General features: G+C 45.8%; 1 protein-coding gene across 1 annotated transcript in view; it reads left to right on the top strand.

The window, feature by feature from the left end:
- Positions 1–1740: 1740 nt before the first annotated feature.
- tnfrsf21 (tumor necrosis factor receptor superfamily, member 21) overlaps positions 1741–18415 on the top strand; it is a 38266-nt gene continuing 21591 nt past the window's right edge. Inside the window, exons 1-3 of the mRNA XM_035617897.2 lie at positions 1741–1879; positions 10511–11225; positions 13773–14360. Coding sequence (XP_035473790.1) covers positions 1853–1879; positions 10511–11225; positions 13773–14360 — 1330 coding nt within the window. The 5' untranslated portion in view covers positions 1741–1852. The remainder of the gene's footprint in view (positions 1880–10510; positions 11226–13772; positions 14361–18415) is intronic.

Consider the following 18415-nt stretch of genomic DNA (forward strand, 5'->3'; position numbering starts at 1 on the left):
GAGTGAACAGAAAGCCGGCGATGAACGGATTTTCTTTTTCAGTTCAAGTGGAATCCAATATGCTTTTTTTTCCCCTTCCTCATTTTACCATCAGAAATGACTACAGTAGTGTAGATGACACAATAGTAGGTCAAATGGCAGCTCACTGCATCTGTGTTGTACATTTAAAAAGGAAAAACATCCTAGGGATAACGGGGACCTCCTTTCCATGGCAGAGGCAAACGGTTTGCAGGCTATTTTGTAAAGCTGAAATTTCCAGCACAGGCTCAAAAAGGCCGTTGTATTATCCGAACTGTATGTTCAAGCTTGATTACTAAGCTCTTTCTAAACACAACAGCGGACACAAAGGATGCCGTAATGCTGTTTTGGGAAAATCTTTACAGCTCTAAAGTGCATCACACCACATAAAGACTCTTCACTGATAGTAGTTGTTTTTTGTAGTATATACAACTTTGTTTCCTGTTTTCCATAGCATCCATATCGGCGAGCATGTTGCTTTACTATGCATATTTCCAAGTTTGCATTTTCATTAGCGCAGTCATTTATGAATTTATTGACATCAAACCACCTCTCACGTGTTTCTGACATCTTCTCACAGCTTTCACAGCTGTCAGTTTGTGAAACTAGCCTGAGCAAATTTCAATAGCATCCATATCAGTGAGCATTTTGCTTTAATATGCATATTTCAAGGTGTGTTCTCAATAGCTCACTCATTTATGAACTCATTGGCATCAAACCACCTCTCATGTGTCTGGGACATCCTCTCACAGCTACAGAAACTGTCACACACTATGGGCCTACAGTGTAGAAAAACAGTGTACAGGTGCACAGATTGTCTTGTACGTATCCAAAAGAATAGAAACTGCAATACACTAACTACCAGGCAAAAGTTTGAGAACATTCCCATTTTCCATTTTTTTTTTTATTAGAATTCAAAAGTTGAATCCCGTGAATATCCAATCCCCCAAAGAACTGAAGAAGAAAAAAATCACAGAATGTTTAGAACGCAGGTCTTCCGTCAGGGATTATGAACTATAGGGAACTTTCCTTTACTTGGGGTTTCTTTACAAACCTCAACCCTGCTGTGTACAAGTTATTCCGGCCCCCTTGCTCAATCCCTCGTTTTTACTTCCTTATTATTCCGAACGGGTCAGCTCTCTCTAATGCCTTCTCTAAAGTCGTTCAACTGCACTTATCTCCCATGTGTTATAAATAAAGTTGTTTTGAGGGGGGGGGGCACTGTGAGAGCAGGTGTCTTCTCCTGTAACTCCTTGTGTTCTCCTCACACAGATCACCCACGGGGCTTTTCCACTCGACCTCGCCCGCATCATGACACATCCCCCCCCCACCCCCACCCCCCAGCGTCGACGGACACAACCGGGGAGTCCGAGACGCACGTGCGCCGCTCCTCGCGGCGCCCCCATTGGCTGAGGCGCGCGCCAACTCCCGCCCCCTCCGCGCCGACGTCACCGCGCGGCGGCGGCTCTGCGGGCTGCGCCGCAGTGCCGCGCCGCACTCTGACGTGCCCGCACTGGACAGTGGACGGGGCGAGGCGTGTCGGTCGAGCATCCGTGCCCATCGCGATGGGAATTACCGCGGCGCCGTCCCCGGACCAAGCCCGCACCCAGCACGCCGCGAAGCCGGTCCGCCCGGACGCCAGCGCGGAACGCTGCGGTTGAGACCCGCGACACAGCCCGGTTCTCTCCTCCGGGCGAGCCGAGGAGGGAGGAGGAGGGAGGAGGAGGAGGGAGGAGGGAGGAGGATGAGAAAACATCTAGAGATGAGAAGTGTTTCTCCAGCGGACAACTCGGCCGAGAGGGACCTCAGCCTCCGCGTTTCCTAGAGCAGGACGATGTCCGCCATGTGTGTGTCCGCGGTGGTGAGTAGCCCGCATCCCATTCCCCTCATCCCCCCCATGCCCTCTTTGAGTCTTCATTCGGAGGACTCATCCAGCAGGTCTATTTTCCCCATTTAAAGGGCCAGTGCCTGTTTTTTTTTTTTTTTTTTTTTTTTTTTAACCCCCATGTCCCTGTCCCTGTCCCAGAGTGAAGTTGAAATCGGCTAATCTGAAATTGTTTCCAAGTCTTGACAGCGGACCGCGGCTCCAGATTTTAACATCTCGCCGCGGTGCAACTCAGTCCTTCGTGGCTTGACGACCGCAAAAGAGTCTCCGCCAGTGGGAGGGATGGAGAGAGAAGTGGGACCTCGGCGGTCCATTGTTTGCCCCCCTGAACAACTGGGGGGTGTCAGTCAGTGCAGGGCTCTTATCTGTGGACTGTGTCACAACAAAGACGTGGTCTGACTGTGTCCAAGTAAACAAGCAAGTACGGGTCAGTTGAATGGAATGGATACAATGACATGGGGACATTAACATGAAAACCCTCATCAATAATGTGAGCTCTGAGGCACTTTTGCCTTTTTAATGGAAAAGGATCGTTTTATTACGATAAAATCTTTTTTTTGTCACGTGTCCAGGACACATTCATTACTATTTTATTCACATTTACTTTATAATTTCCTCAACACGAAGTGCCATGGATGGATGCCAGCGAACACAGCGTCAGACCTATGATACGTGTGGATCACAGTGGAGTCAGTAAGCTGCCGGTGATTCTCTCATTGTCTCACCGCCCTCTGCGGGTCAGATGAGGCTCAGGCACAAAGACTGTCCCTTTGTCTCCACCCGAGGCGGGAAGGGGCTGCAGCCGAGGTGCGTTCGACTCGCGCAAAACGAGATCTGCAGCCTGCCCGCCAACGTCCAATCAGGACGCTCGGTGTCGAGAGGGGGACACCCGGATCACTTTTTTTTAAATGGAATTCAAGTTCTTTTGTAAGTTTGAGTTTGGTTTATTTTTTTGGGCATCGAGACAGAATAATGTCAAACAAAAACCGATACCGTGGACTGTGATTAAAGGTGTGCAACGTTACAGCATTCCAAAAGTGAAGCCCCCTGGTGGCTGGCTGCAGTAGTAGGTCATAAACCCCGCCTTCTCCATGTGAGCGCATCTGACATGGACCAAACAGAAAAAGTCGTAGTACACGTTAAAGGGACATTTCGCGATTTTGGAGAAGGCTTGTCTCTCGTTGTTGTTGTTGTGATTTTACTGCTCTGATCGGGCCGCAAACTCTCAATCTTGGGTATGGTAGACCGACGCACTAACCACTAGGCCAATACCGCTAGCACGTGTCTTAACGTGTCGACAAGTGATGTTTCCAAACTGCACTCGCAGTGTCGGGTGGTGCGGTCCGCACCACTTTTTTGGTCCCAATTTACAGAGCCTGGGCTGAGCCGCAAAACCCAGATTTTTTTCCAACTTTACGGTACATTCCAAGTGCGCCGTTTTGTGTAGTCATTCGTTCTATGCAGTAAGAACGCGGTGAGACGTCATGATCGACAGCTGAGACGCGGGACCTCGATGCCGCGGCTCCACTGCACGGACACTTTTTTTCCCAACTGCAACAAGGAAATCCTTCAACTTACAAACTCAAATAATTGCCTGTGTCCAACTGTTGCGTCTCTCTGCTTGTTATATTCTTGATAAAAACAAGCCCTGGTGTCATGAGGACATCGCTCCCAACCAGGATTCCCCCGAGTCCTGCGGAGCTCCGGCGCTTGCCGCGTTTTGACTTTGGCAGGACGTCGAGCTGGGGTCCTCCCGCTGCTCCCCGCCTCGTTCATTAACATCGACACAATTAACCGTCGCCGGCCATTGTCGGTGATGAGTTCAGCGCGACTGAATCCAAACAGAGTCTCCCTCTGTGAGCCCGAGTGAGCTGCGACCGTGGCGCAGGAAGGACACGCAGCAACAGGTGCTGCTGCGCTGCCAGGCATGTGGGCCAACATGTGTGTGTGTGTGTGTGTGTGTGTGTGTGTGTGTGAGTGTGTGTGTGTGTGTGTTCGTTCGGGGGAAGTGAATAAGTGCTATGTTGTAGTGTGTTTGTCTGCCAATGTGCGTTTGCGTGTGTGTGTTTATGGTGGGCCCTACTTTAATTGGATAGTAATCACAGCTTAATGTCTTTTGCCACACACACACACAAACACAAACACAAGCCTCCCACCCACAACCGAACAAATTCACACACCTCTTTATGTAACACATGCGTTTCAACACACACACACACAGAACACACACGTGTCTTAACGCCCTGTCAGGCGTTCGGTCTACTTCCTGCTCTGTGGTCCCCTTTGTTGCCATGGCATCGATCACAAGTCCCGTCTCAGGACGAGGCCGTGCTGAGTTTGTGCTGCAGTGCTGCAGCGTAGTTCGCCGAGCCTCGAGTCATACGTCTTTCAGACAGGCGTCTCTCTCCCCTGACGGCGACAGGATGTGTGCGGTGGCGCGCAGCATGTCTCGCCATGTGCACGTTAACCACTTCTTTTAGGATGTTGTTAAGAAAGGTTTAAAAAAACACCCAAAGGTGTTGTTCATGGCCAGTTGTTCATAGCTAGTTTCATTTGCTCCTTTGTGTGGCATTCATAGGGCTTTGGGATGTTCGATCCAAGGGCAACGTTTTAGACATCAGTGAAAAGTGGTCAATATATATAATATTTACGAATGTATAATCCATTACGATATTCATTTTGGGATATGTATATTGACAGCAGCATTACATTTTCAGGTATCTTCTTTAAAAAGTTCAAGAGAAAATCTTGAAAAGAACTAGCAGCACTTATTGTCCTATGGGGAATGTGGTTTTATTTTTCAGAAAAACAACAGCACTAATAATATCCAAGCAGCAGTCCCCCTGGTTGGATGTGAGAGCATAATACAAATTGTACATTAAAAGGGCTGTTCCATAAAGCTGAAGTACCGGGAAAAGGCAAGTTTTAAAAAATCTGATTCTGACTTAGAGATCCTAAGGCTCAATCTCCCAAAATTCTGGATTATACATTCCCCAAAAATGCAACTTGACGGTGTGTTCCTCTCACTCCTTGGTAAACGCCAAAATGATTGAGAGTTTGCACTTTCCAGTTTGCAAGAATTTCTGTTATTGATTGTTATATTGTGAATTATTTCATGAGATAACCCAGATGGCATTACTGTGAAGGAGTTATTTCCTCCACAGAGCCACAAAAAGACATTTGTACCGCTGTTTTAGCAGGCTGAGGAGTCGTCTCCATGGCAACAGAAGTTGAGCTGGATCCCGTCGCTAGATGCTAGTTTCAGGAAAATACCTCCGATTTGAAAATACAAAGCCCATTACACTATTTTCACTACAAATTTGTATCATGTTTCTGCTTATGTCTACTGACTTGTAGGGCTTGACATTTCACTGCCATTTAAAGGGATTTTTTCGGCGTGCACACAAAAGCGACAGCTAACGGACGGCGAGGAAATATTCGCTGTTTTCTTTACAAAACATGTATTGCTTTCAAATCGCTTACTGCCCCTTTAATTAAGTAAAAGTACAGGTCATGTACGCTTGGGGTTAGGGTTAAGTAATAGGTCTCTGCTCAGGCTCCATTTAAAATATATTGAAAGGTGAATATTGTGGTTCCAGTACTAGAAAATATGGGGGAAACTTATGGCTGGTGTTTTCGTGCAATCTACAAGAAAACAGTGGAACAAGGGAGTTAAAAGAGGTCCAGAGGCTCAGCCGTCTGAGACCTAAAAAAAGACTTGACTCATCAGTTGCACCTCTCTGGGTCTGAGGTGGACTGGGCCGGCCTGCTGGCTGCTGCCGGAGGTAGAATTACAGGGTTTTCTGCCCAGAGTTGGGGGCTGGGCGGGCTGGGGTGGGGTGTTTGTTTCATAGCGTGAGCAACAGGAACCCGCTCCGCAGTGGTGCAGTGGTGCCACTCGGAGAGCTGCCTGACCGGCCGACGACTCCGCCCTCAGATCTCCCTCTTCTCCGTTCCTTTAGTCAGTTACGGGGACATCAGCTGAAAAGACCCCCCTTTCATCTCCTCCACAGCTTCAACCAACAGTTTCAACCCCAGCACGAGGCAAGATGAAATCCTTGAAATGAAATCTGTTCATAAATAGATCTTTACTAATTTTGTAAAAATCCCTACTTTTGGTCCCATTGACAACTTAGGGGATGTTTAGTAAGGTTGAGTGTAAGTTTGTTTCCAACATTGCAATTTAGTAGTATGTCAGAGTCAGAGTCTCTCTGCCCAAGTTAAAATCCATGCGTTTCAAACTCCACACCCCTAGTTTGTAAAACAGGCTCTATGAATATGACACCATAATGACCAGGGTTAATTAGTATACTTGACGAAAGCTCCTACAGAGCTCCTACACCTTGCACATGTGAGGATTCTCATCCCTATTGTTGCACCGGCGTTTCCTCGTCGTTGGGGTCCAGGTGCCTGCACAGTGGCTGGTCGAACTCAGCCTTATGAGCAGTGCGGCAAAGCCACGGAGGCAAAGGCTGGCATGATGAGAGGGGAGCTGGCAGCACTCAGACTGAAATGGATTCATGCATTGCTGGTTGTGAAATGTGGCTGTGCGGTAGGCTCCAGACACACAGTGGTCTGTCGGCCTTATGGCGAACAGGACACGCCGTGTGACTCGCGGCGGACGATTGTGCATTTGTGCCGGTTGTCGCAGCCACTGAATAGACACACACACACACACACTGACCAACTGTGAGCCTCTGTCTTACTGCACACCTTCCCTGACACGTTTGAATAGCGGCCGTCACAGTAATCATCTTCATTGGCTTAAAACCTGAGGTCACTCTGCTCCCTGACAAGCGTTATCCGGCGCCAAGAGGAAGGTGGGTGAAGAGGTGTGCGTTTGTCACCTCTCCCTTCTGTGAGCTCGTTCATGTGAGCCTTTTGTATTGGAAAACATTTGACTGACATAAGGCATAATGGCTTTAATACAGGCGGATTTTTCTTGGACCAGTTGGACGGAACATGACTTTAAACTCTTTTGTTAAATACATCGATGTGCTGAGCTTGTAACAATCAAACTGTACCATAAGATAACTTCAACTCGGTGTTTGGCCAACAGTCTACCTACCTGCCAGTGAATCTGTGTCAGGGTTATCGTTCAATTACAATCTCGGAACTCGGAATCACCAACCACCGAGTCAGAAGTTGCAACCGGAACTCTCCTCCGAGGCCGGAATTTCGACTCCGAGAGGTCGGAGGAATAATCATAATAACTGATGAACATGTGACATTTGCGAGGTGTCAATTTTGGTATTTAGTTTGTGTTGTATTCAGAAAGTGGAAGCTAATTTGACTTGGCAAACTTTAGAGCTGATTCCCTCTAGATTTTGTAGTGTTCCCTTCATGTTGAACACTGAGTCACTGGTGAAACGTTTTTGTTTCTTCATATCATTGCTGTTCGTGATGTACTTTGCACCAACCCCCCCGAAGATTGATGCTGTATTTCCTGAAGGTGTAATGATATTTTCTTGTGTAAGCATTGCCGGTCTCTATTATAGGTGAGCCGACTAGTTGCATCCGCTGCATTAAGCTGGTCAAAACGAGGACCCATTAAACATGAATGCCATATATGCAGGCACCAACGGTGCTGTTGACTCAATCAGGTGCATTTGTCGGGCAATGAGAATGAGCCACAGAGGGATCAGTGTGTTTACCCAAAATTAGTAATGAAGCTCATTTTTTCTCGAGTCCTAGCAGCTGTGGTGGTCCAATGTTTATGGATGAGTACGGGTTCATTTTTAATACAAGCCCTCGTCCCCTCCACAGCCTCACATTAAACCGCTAGTGATATAGCTGGATTACGGTAAGGATCAGGCCATAAGATCTTACAAATCTTTACAAACAAGCAGCAGGAGCCACAGGGGCGCCTTTCATTGTCCAATAACAAGCACAATGTTCCCTTCTTCATCGTTCTCGCTTTGAACCATGATGTGAATGAATGCATTGATGTGACTGACGCAAACCGAGTCATGAGGAGCACGTCGAGAACACGGTCCGATGTTTATGGATGAGGTTCTGAGAATGGACACAAAGGGCCGAAATTGGCGGTGTGGTGAAAGGACAATGGAGTGTTGGAAGAATGGGCAGCTTTATTCCTTATTAGCTGGGGTCGTTTTCCTTCCGACTGTGTAATTAAGAGATGTTTGTGTCCCACTTCATGCCTCAAAAAAACCTCACTGATAGCATTTTTTTTTGTATGCAGTGGATTTCAGTCAAACCAGGAGTAACAAATGATTCCACTGTATTAGGAATACGTGATGTGCTGGTGCCACGTCTGACTTTCACATCTGTCATCACCACAACTCCAAGTACCAGGTGTACTCTGATACTTCTTCTGGGATAAGACTCGAGACTGCCCTGTCAGACCAGGCTTTCCTGAGAGACATGGCAGAAGGCACATGGGACCTTGTCTTCACAGGCGACTGGGGTTTCGCAGGTTTTGACTTTACTGCTGCACCTGCTGTATACATGTAATATTGACCTGCAGCCCCAAAGCCAGAGAAAGCTTTTAGATGGGCATCTGACTTCCCTGTGTGACCATCCCTTTTTTATTTCATTACATTCAGATTTTTTTGGGGTCAGTGAGTCATCATGGAAGTAGTTATTCTCAGAATTTGAGAATTCAAGGATAGATAAATTATGATTTTTGAAATTTAATTCTTAAGAAAGGCTGCTGCACATGTTCCATTATGATCATTATAAGATTTAACAAAATTTTCGTTACTTGATTTTCTTTCTAAACCAAGGCATGCAATGTATCAATAAAACCACAGCCTTACAGTAACATTACATTTTTGCCCCTCACACTAGGGCTGCAACTAACGATTATTTTCATAGTTGATTAATCTGGCGATTATCTTCTCGATTTTCTCGATTAAATGTTTGGTCCATAAAATGTCATAAAATGTTGAAAAATGTCCCCAAGATGATGTTTTGTTTTGTCCACACACCAAAGATAAGTAGTTTACTGTCTCAGAGGACCAAAGAAACCTTTTTTTTTCATAAAAACTACTTAAACAGATTAATCGATTATCAAAATAATTGCAGATTAATTTTTGTAATCGATTACTAATCTATTAATCGACTAACTGTGGCAGCTCTACTTCACACATTGCAGTGGGCACACTAATTGTGAACCAGTCTTAACTAGTTGTTAAATTAATAAATAAATGATTTGGCATAGTAACCAGTAAAGTGCTGTCAGCCCCCTAGTATTATTGGAGACAGTCCTCCAGCACTCAGACTGCCTGAAATGATTGCCCTGACATGACTCACCAAGTTTGCATGTGTGCCGGTGAATTCAGACATGTGTGACCTATTTCCCTAAACTCAGCGAGCTGTTCACTTCCCGGCAGAGGTGAGAGGGGAGGCTGAAAAAAAACCAAGCAATTATCGAAAGCCGACATCATGCGACTCATGCGTTAAATCCTTAGCTGTGGTCGTAAAAGTGAATGCATACTGTTAGGCACTTAGTTTAAGGAGGACAGGATGAATCATGGAACGGAGTAAATGAGATGATGTTGAATTGAATTGGCCTGTTCGAATGGGGAAATCAAAGTTGCAATGCTTAACGGCAGCATGATTTCTGTTGAAAATCAGACCTTCCAGAATCCCTGTGACCCGAAATGCCGCACACTCCTGCAAACGTGGTGACTCCACATTTGCCCCGGGTGGGTAGCTCTTGCTCACTGCTAGTCAGGAAATCCCTTGGTATTTGATTTCATTTAATGTATTGAGTTTTTGTGCGTGTCTTAATTCGTGACCTGGTGAGTGTATTAACCCAACATCAAAAATTGATTTGGGCAAATAGGGTGAACACAGGCGTCCATTAGGTTACAATAGCTGTAGCTCTGTCCAGCCAGCTGTCCATCTGTCTGTTTGTCCATCTGTCTGTCCATCCAGCACTGTCTAATTACTCTGGATACTCATGTACCCGAGATTATAAACTTGTGTGACTTTAGTGGTATGAATCAACAAATGCAAATATACAATTATTCATGGCCCCTAAAGGTAGATCGGTCCAGAATAACCTTTTTGAAATAAGTTTAGGACCTTTTCTTCATCCCTTAATGAAAAACAATGGCAAGTCAATATTGGCCTGTGGGCCAAATTCGGCCGTCCAACAAAAAATATCTGGTTCCCGACAAAAGGTCTTGTTTTCCCTTATATATTGTTGGTATCAAAACATCTGCGTGACCGACTTTATCCATCTGCGGAAATATAAATGCAAAGCCCAACAAATATGACCTTGTCAGCTCGCAGTCTAACTGCAGTGACATGTTGATGTTATCTAACACAGCAACAGTACTTTAACAATCAATGTCACAGGTCAGCATTTATTGAGTTTGGGTGACCAATCAGTTTCGTCTCAAGTCTCATAGTATAGATATAGATATAGATTATTTTGTGCGAGTCATTTTTGGCCTAGTGATTATAATGTTCAGAACCTACCTGTTGACCCCTGCTCTAACAGTCAGTATGCCTCGTGCTTCAGCCAACACTTCACATGGCAGCTAGTCGCACCTCATTCATGTTGCATAAAATAAGTAAGTATATCTCGAATTTTTCGGTATTTCTCCTGACTGTTTCATTCTCTTCTGCACTCAGCTCTTATATACGGTGGTGGTCAACATCTCAGCCCGGGCTGTGACCACAGCGATCCCATCAGACCTGCTCGTCCTCTCTCCCCGCCACTATCAGCACACCGACCCCAGCTCAGGCACGCGGCTGGTGTGCGACAAGTGCCCGGCAGGCACATACGTGTCGTTCCACTGCTCCCCCACAGCCGTGAGGGAGTGCAGCCCTTGCCCCGGAGGCGCCTTCACGCGGGGCGAGAATGGGGTCCAGCAGTGCCATCGCTGTCGGGCTCCGTGCCCCGCGGGCTTCATCGAGAAAGCGGGCTGCACCGCCACCCAGGACCGCATCTGCACCTGTCCACCCGACAGCTTCTTGTCGGCGGACGGCGGCACAGAGTGTAGGCCCCACTCACTGTGCCCCGCGGGGACGAGGGTCAAAAAGCGGGGCAGCGCAGCAGAGGACGTGCTCTGCAAACCGTGCACCAAGGGGACTTTTTCAGACGCGCGGACGAGCGCTGTGAAGTGCCGAACCCACGCCGACTGCCAGGCCCAGGGGCTGGTGCTGCTCACGCCGGGGACTAGAGAGACAGATAACGTCTGCGGACCCGCCTCTACAGCCCTGTCATCCTCTTCATCGTCGTCTCTCTCTACAACCAACCCACTGGTTCCTGCAGAGGATGCGCTTGTGCAGGAACCTCAAAGGTCTACGTCACCATTAGCAGCACTGACTGGAGCTGCACATAAAGGTGAGAGTAATAAGAACTGAAGATTTTCAGTGGCTTCGAGCAAGAAAGTACTCAGACCCCCTTTCACCTCTTGCACACTGCATTGTAGAATAGAGATGCAAGTCATAGTGACACTGTGAAAACACGTTCATAGAATGTTCTGCAAAGGCTTTGAAAGAAATAGTAGAACAAAAAAACTGAAATCCCTCATTTACAAAAGTATGGCTGCCAATATGGACAATTCCATTCAAATGAAAGTAAATGAATCGAACAATAAGTGCGCTACTTTCTGAGGCCCCCTTCAGCTTCATTCATTTTTTATCTCATGTTCAGACTTTTGAGTATACAGTGGATGTCCTCAAATCTCTCTGTGTATTATTGTTAAAGTTGCTGTTGGAGCATCATCACATCTGTGACGCACAGAATTTTTCCTGTGGGAATACACAAAGTGAAGGGGCATCCGTATGCGGGGAAACGAAGTGGTGGCTGCTCCCCATCTCAGGAATGCTACTATTTGTGGTCAGGAGGAGTTATGGGTATTTCTCTCCTCCTCTGTAACCCTGCTTTTCTACTGCTCCCTCCCTCTTTTCCTCAGCGTACATCGGGGAATGTGACAAAGAACTCCCTTTCTTCTTTGTCCTCGACACCTCTCGCTCCGTTTTCACGTCGCTCTTGTCTTAGTCACTCCGCCGTTCATTTCTCAGAATCAACCCTGCACAGCCGGTGTACCCCCTCTTCCCATCACTGACACCCATAATACTGTCACTGCTATTCGTGCTGGCAGGGGAATCGATGGCTTCCCAGCCAGTCAATTTGACCTTGAGGGAAACTAGGGTGGTTGAATAGGGGTGTTATATACGCATGGCTGTTATTTTTCACCTGTTCTTTTGCTAGTGGAGAGGGTCGGAGGACCACCATGTCCTGGGGGGGAAAAGGGCTGTTTCCTCAGTAGAAAATCGTCCCATGAGAATTGTAGACAGATAATGAACTGCTTCTTAAAAGAGATGCTGAATTTTAAACGTTTTACTGCATTTTAGCAGTTCAATTTAAAGGTTGTTTTTTTTCCCAGAAACCTCTCTTTTCCAAACAAAAAGAGATATTTTATGTTTGGAAAAGATTGACCTCCTCCCTCCTGCACCATGCTAACACGACTTTGACATTGTAATTCCTCACAGGCCTTACTGTAAAAATAGGAATCACAATAATGTCCCGCTTCGTGCATGACATGTGAAAAATGAAAAATGCTCTCTCTCTCTCATATTGACGTTACACTGTTAAAGGTATGTTGACAAAGGGCATTGGACGACTTTAATTGCGGGGATTAGATCTGCATTTGTGTGACTGTCTGCTGATTAAAGGATTAGAGGGATTAACACTCATCCAGGTGAAAATCCTGAAAACATTCAGCAAACCCATTTATGATCTAATGTCATTGTTATACAACACCAGTACCATTAGCAGCAGTGTGCAGGCACAGGGCCACATCAATAATCGATAGAGGTTAATGACGCACTTATATCGACTGCCAATTGCAGTTAGTTCTGCTGATGTTTATGTCAAACAGTCTTTTGTTCTTTTCCATTTCAACAGAGGTTTATTTGGACTTAAATTATTGGTTCATTTGACCAATCCCTTCCCCTCTCTAAGTTTTTTTTGTGTTTTTATTATTATTCCCTCAATTTAAGGCCGAGTCTGGAATCGCTCCTTGCTAATCTCAGTTGAGGAACGCAATGTTGGCTGAGCAATTCAGAGCTGGTCTGCTGCGGGATTACGAGGCGGACCGCAGCAGGAGTTAGAGCATTGCCGGAGGAGGAAAAGCAGATAAATGTCTTTTTTTGCAGTTAAGGGAATAAACCACCAAGTTTTCATGATGATGATTTACCTGTTGGGTGATGTGAACATACGTCATAGTCATCCAACGCAATTTGAAGTTAAACAAGATGTCTTATTTAATTGGTCTTTATCTGTCCTCAAAACTGTTAATGTCTTGCGACAAGTGCTTTTCGAAAATGTTATTTCCCATGCACCTGCAACCTTGTTGCACTTGTGTCAGGTGGAATCCAAGTACAGGTTGGAATGCACCCAAGAAACATTGACGACACATCCGATCCCTCAGACCATATTTGAACTTGTTCGGGCCGCATATGGCCACATATTTTTGGTATTGTCAATGTCTCCAGCTCGATACAATTTCTTTCTTTAAAAAACTAATTTAAGGGATTACCTATCTATGTTCAAAAGTGACTCCAGTTTGGATAATACTGCCTACCCAAGGATGGAGGAAGTCAGCAAAGGCAGAAGATCTTCGAGAGAAAAAGGGGGAGGTTTGTCCTTCTTCTGTTTGTGTGCAAGATTGCTCACATGGATTCAAGTTTTAGTATTCCCTCTCCTGATGCCTGTTTTCATTGTATGGGTAAAGCAGATCTCTTGAGTGAGGGAATGTAATTCCTTCTCTCTCTGTTTCTCTGCGCGTTGTAATCTCTTACTGGTCTTGTTTCTTTGTTGTCGCTCTTCATCTTTGTTGTTCTTTCTTTGTCTCCATCGATCCCCCCGTCTCTTCTATCACAGGCATCTACAGCCAGTCAGCGCCCCTTCAACTGAGGGAAAGCCTGAGTGGGGTAAACCACCTTGCAGAGGGGCTAGTACATGGCCGCCCTGCCACTCCAATCCCAACAAACCTTGAATCCCCAAGAACTCCACCGCCCCCAGCTCGTAAGCAACCAACAGATAGTGAGCAACAGCGGGGTCAACCCAATTCTGACCCTGTGTCAGGGCCCAACGGGCAGGCAATTGAGGATCTGCCGGGTGCAGAGGTAGTCAGAATTGGGACGGGTACCAGCAAGGTTGCTGAGCAGGGGAGTGGAGGTGGCGGAAGTGGTGTATCCAGTTACTACAGGCCCACTCGCAGGGGGTCCCCGAGGCCGAGTACTCATAATCACTTTGACATCAATGAACACCTGCCCTGGATGATTGTGCTGCTCCTGCTGCTGGTTTTGGTCGTAATTGTGGTGTGTAGCGTCAAGCGGAGCTCCCGCGTGCTGAAGAAGGGCCCAATGCAGGATCCCAGCAGCATCATGGAGAAGGCGATTCAGAAGAAGCCATCTGTGCCTCAAGCACAGGTCAAAGAGAAGTGGATCTACTACTCCAACGGTCAGGGTGAGTCGTCTTTGTCTTTGACTTCTCAAAGAATTGTTCAAGTGAAATTGTCTGGGGGGCCTATTTGAAGTTCAGATGGGTGATAAATTGGTGATAAATTCAAAACAAAAACAAACCTTAGTAAAACCCAACCTGGAATGTTACTAAGATCAATCACCAGCCTCCAGAACAATTCAAATGGTCCCTGTCCTAGGTTCTCCAAATATCTGGAACTCTTCAGACGGTGGGGAGAGTGCTGTCCAAAACATTTGACCAAAAGTCAAGGTACTTTTATTCCCATGGGTCAAGGTTCCCATCATACTCAAAAGAATACAAGTGGAAGGGTCTGTCAGACTTTCAGACTAGTTCATTTTGAACAACAATTCTCTGTGCGCCATTCTAATTCATGAATTTGGCTTGTTAAATTGACATTGACATTCCTTGTCCTACCTACGAAGCACTTGTCGGTTTCAGTGAGCACAACACCATTGTGACCAATTGTGAAGTGCAATATATAGATCCAGAAGCAGGCTAGTACTTCATCTATGTATACACATTTCACTTGTTTGTGTTGTGTTTACTGGCGTTACTCCCGCAAGGAAACACAAATGATCCTGCGGCCAAACTCGCACTAGTAACTCAATGCAAAAAAATTGGTTTCGTGTTTGGTGTGAACGCACCATGTGTTCCATAAGGGTCCACTTTTTTTAACTCATATACATAAACAATGTGATCTCTGCCATCCCAGATTGTGATGTACATTTTTATGCAGATGACAGTTTTATATGCCATTAGCTCTTCTCTTAATCTGGCCATTGCAAATCCACAGTATGATGGTCATTGATGAAACTAAATGTATGATATTTTTCTAAGAGTTTCCAGTCTGCTGTCCATATATTCTATGGAGGTATTATTACATTTCAAACTGTTGAATTTAATAATCGGCACATGCTCTCATTTCACAAAATTAAAAGATTCAACTTTTGTATTTGCAATCCCATTTGCAAATTATTCTCTTAAATTTGAAAATGTATCATCGATGTCTGTGAATTATCTGTCGGTTTATGTTTAAACTAAATATGTATGTGTTATATTAGTATAGTATTTGTATATCGGTCACTCTAGAAAAAAGATCCCGATTTCAGTGAGATGACTTGTTTAATTAAAGGATTTAATATAATATGTAGCACAGCAGCATCCCCCGAGAGAAAGTATCATATCGCAGCTTTTTCCAGTGTTTTTTCTAATCTCAGGACTCCTCTGTTGTCCTACATCTGCAACAGAGGAGGTTACGCAGTCTGAATTGCACGCTGAGTGTCCGGTTGTGGTGTAATGACGTGCATCAGTTCCGCTCTTGAGCAGTGGCGAACCGTCTGTTGATCTGATCACACCGACGCGGGGTATCTGATCCAATCAATTCTGCCCCACAGCCCGTGGTGTGGAGGGCAGCGCTTACAGCATCAAGGACGTGACCCCGCTGTAGTACCACCCCGCTGTCACCGTCCACCCCCGACGCGCACACACTCAGGTTGCCGTAACGCTCCCAAGTTCTCCAATTTCATCCTGGTGTCCCCTTCCTTTCCCCTTCTCTCTTGTCTAAACCTCCAACTTCTCAGGCTCTTCCTTGGTTCTTCCTTCCTTCTCCTTCATTCTTTCTTTTATTTTGACCTTCTCGTCCCCATTTGTCACTGGCTCTTTGTCCCTTTCTTTTCTTTTCCATGCACTTCACCTCCTTTATAGCTCCTCCTGTGTTCTCCCTCTTCTCTTTTGCAAACCCCCCCATTCGTTTGCTTTCTTTGGCTCCATCGTATCGCCGCCTCTCTTTGTATCCTCCCTTAACGGCCATTCTCATTTTTCTTTGGCTGTTTTGTGTATCTTTGTCCTCGCGTTTCCGTCTCGATTTCCCTTCTTCCCTTCACCTCTTCATGCTATTTGTCTCCCATCAGCGTTCGCCACTCTCACTCCATTACCACTGTTAACCCCCTGCAACTTCTCTGTCCCGTCTGTTGACGCCGCGCCCATCAACAAGTGGAGAACATTTTGCCCCGCAGCTGAGCTCTCAATTTCACAGTGAAAGAGAGAAAGAGACCGTCCCAGGGGACACCTCCTGCGTGACTCTCCTCCTCGAAACTGTGTGTGTGTGCGTGTGTGTGTGTGTGTGTGTGTTAGAGAGAGAGAGTGTAAGTGCGTATGTGCTATGATAAGCTGAGCCACCCACCACCCTCTCCCTGCTCCCTCCGTGAGTGACCACAGAGAACTGGAATAATCTGGTTTTAGCTGCAGCAGGGTTGTTGCTCGGTTGGCAGGGCATGTTAGTGGGTCAATCAAACAATATATAGAGAGAAGGAAATGAAGAGAGAGATAGTGCCGGGGTTTTGTGCACTGTTTGCCTAGATACCTAAAGGATGAGTAACAAAAATAGATTTGGAGACAGAGACACAAACACATTTACTGTAACTTTGATGCCAGAAAACATCAACTGCAGGTTTCCTTAAAATGCCGCAGTCAGTTAGGTCTGCACCAATGCCTACCGCAGTCCTGCTGAATTCAAATGCCTGATCAGCAGAACGATTGCACTAATTATTCGTCTCATATCAACGAACAGATCTGAGGTAACGTGAAAGGGGCCCACGTGCAGCGATGGACGCGCAGAGAGGTTTTACCCCGCGGCGCAGTGCCTCACAGCTTTTCGCGGTTCATTCTAGGGTCCTTCAGCTCACCGTTTTGCATTCACGTGCCGCAACTCCGCTGCTTTGATTCGCACTCACAAAGCAGGTTCTGCGCTTGCCACCCGGCACCAACAGGCAGGCAGACAAAGTCGGTGAACAATCGGTTCGTCTCCAAATCGAAGCGAGGCTTCGAATGAGACCAAAGTAGAGCTGAGAGCAAGACTTTTGTTGGATGCTAATGGCGATCTGTGTGTGTGTGTGTGTGTGTGCAGGATGTGTAAGTAAGGAACTGCACGCCTAGGATTGTCATAACAATTTGATAAGGTTATGACAATATTAGAAGCGTGTCAGTGTTGTACTTTCAGCTTGTTCCGCTGCCCTCAAGTGGTGAAAAATAGAACAATTTGATTAACGCTGCTCGAGTGCTGTTCTCTTGTAATTAAAATCCTCCTCAAATCAACTTTAATTTCCTGACTATAATGGCTGTAACTTGAAACAATGCAAAATAACAAATTTAATCACAACATTAGTGGGGAGATTGGCAGCTTGTTCCCTGCGGATTAGATTTCACCGGACGTTTTGGATCGTCCTTACAGTGCTTCTTACTCCTGGTCCTCACAATTGGAAGTCCTGCTGGCTTTTCAACTGGACAAAATACAAAACTATGTCTGTAACAAAAATGATTCATATTTGCGGGGTTTTTTTTTTATTTGCTATCTCTACAGTAAAGTTTGGTTAGGGTTACAAACACTGTATGGTAGGGGTTTCCTAAAGATCTTAGGTCATAGTTAATAGAAAACAACGTCGTGTGTCGGTGGGAGACAGGAACGCAAACAACAGTTTTCAATGTTGAAGAACTTATTTCTATTGACACGGAACTTTTCTTCTTTCTTGTGCACTAAAGTTCATAGATGATATTGACGGTTCTATTGTTGAATGCAGGACTAAAACTAAATGTACTAAAGAATTCATAACATGATGATAGGTGTGTGTCACCTATGATTTACCCTCGCCACTCCCACAAATGACTTCCTTCTTTACAACTGCTGCCAATACGGGTCCATTTTTGTGGAAACATAACAAACAGACGGAAACGCGATGCATGTGTACACATGCGTGTGTGTGAGTGTTGTGTGCATGCGTGTCCTCCCTATCGGTGTGAGTATTCTTCGCCCATGTGTATGCATTTACGTGGCGATGTACATATGCACATGCAAACCCCAACAGCCATTTTACGCCCTCCTATTTAATCTCCGCAACATAACACAAAGCAGCTCCTTAATCCTTCCAAGGTGCATGGCTGGCTCCCCTTGCAGGTTGTAATGCCCCTTTACTAGGGGCAATAAATGAAAAAAGAGAGGGAAATGTCAGAGCACAGATCACACGTACATAGTACTTGGCATTTTC

Source organism: Scophthalmus maximus, chromosome 18, assembly GCF_022379125.1.
Source record: "Scophthalmus maximus strain ysfricsl-2021 chromosome 18, ASM2237912v1, whole genome shotgun sequence".
NCBI lineage: Eukaryota > Metazoa > Chordata > Actinopteri > Pleuronectiformes > Scophthalmidae > Scophthalmus > Scophthalmus maximus.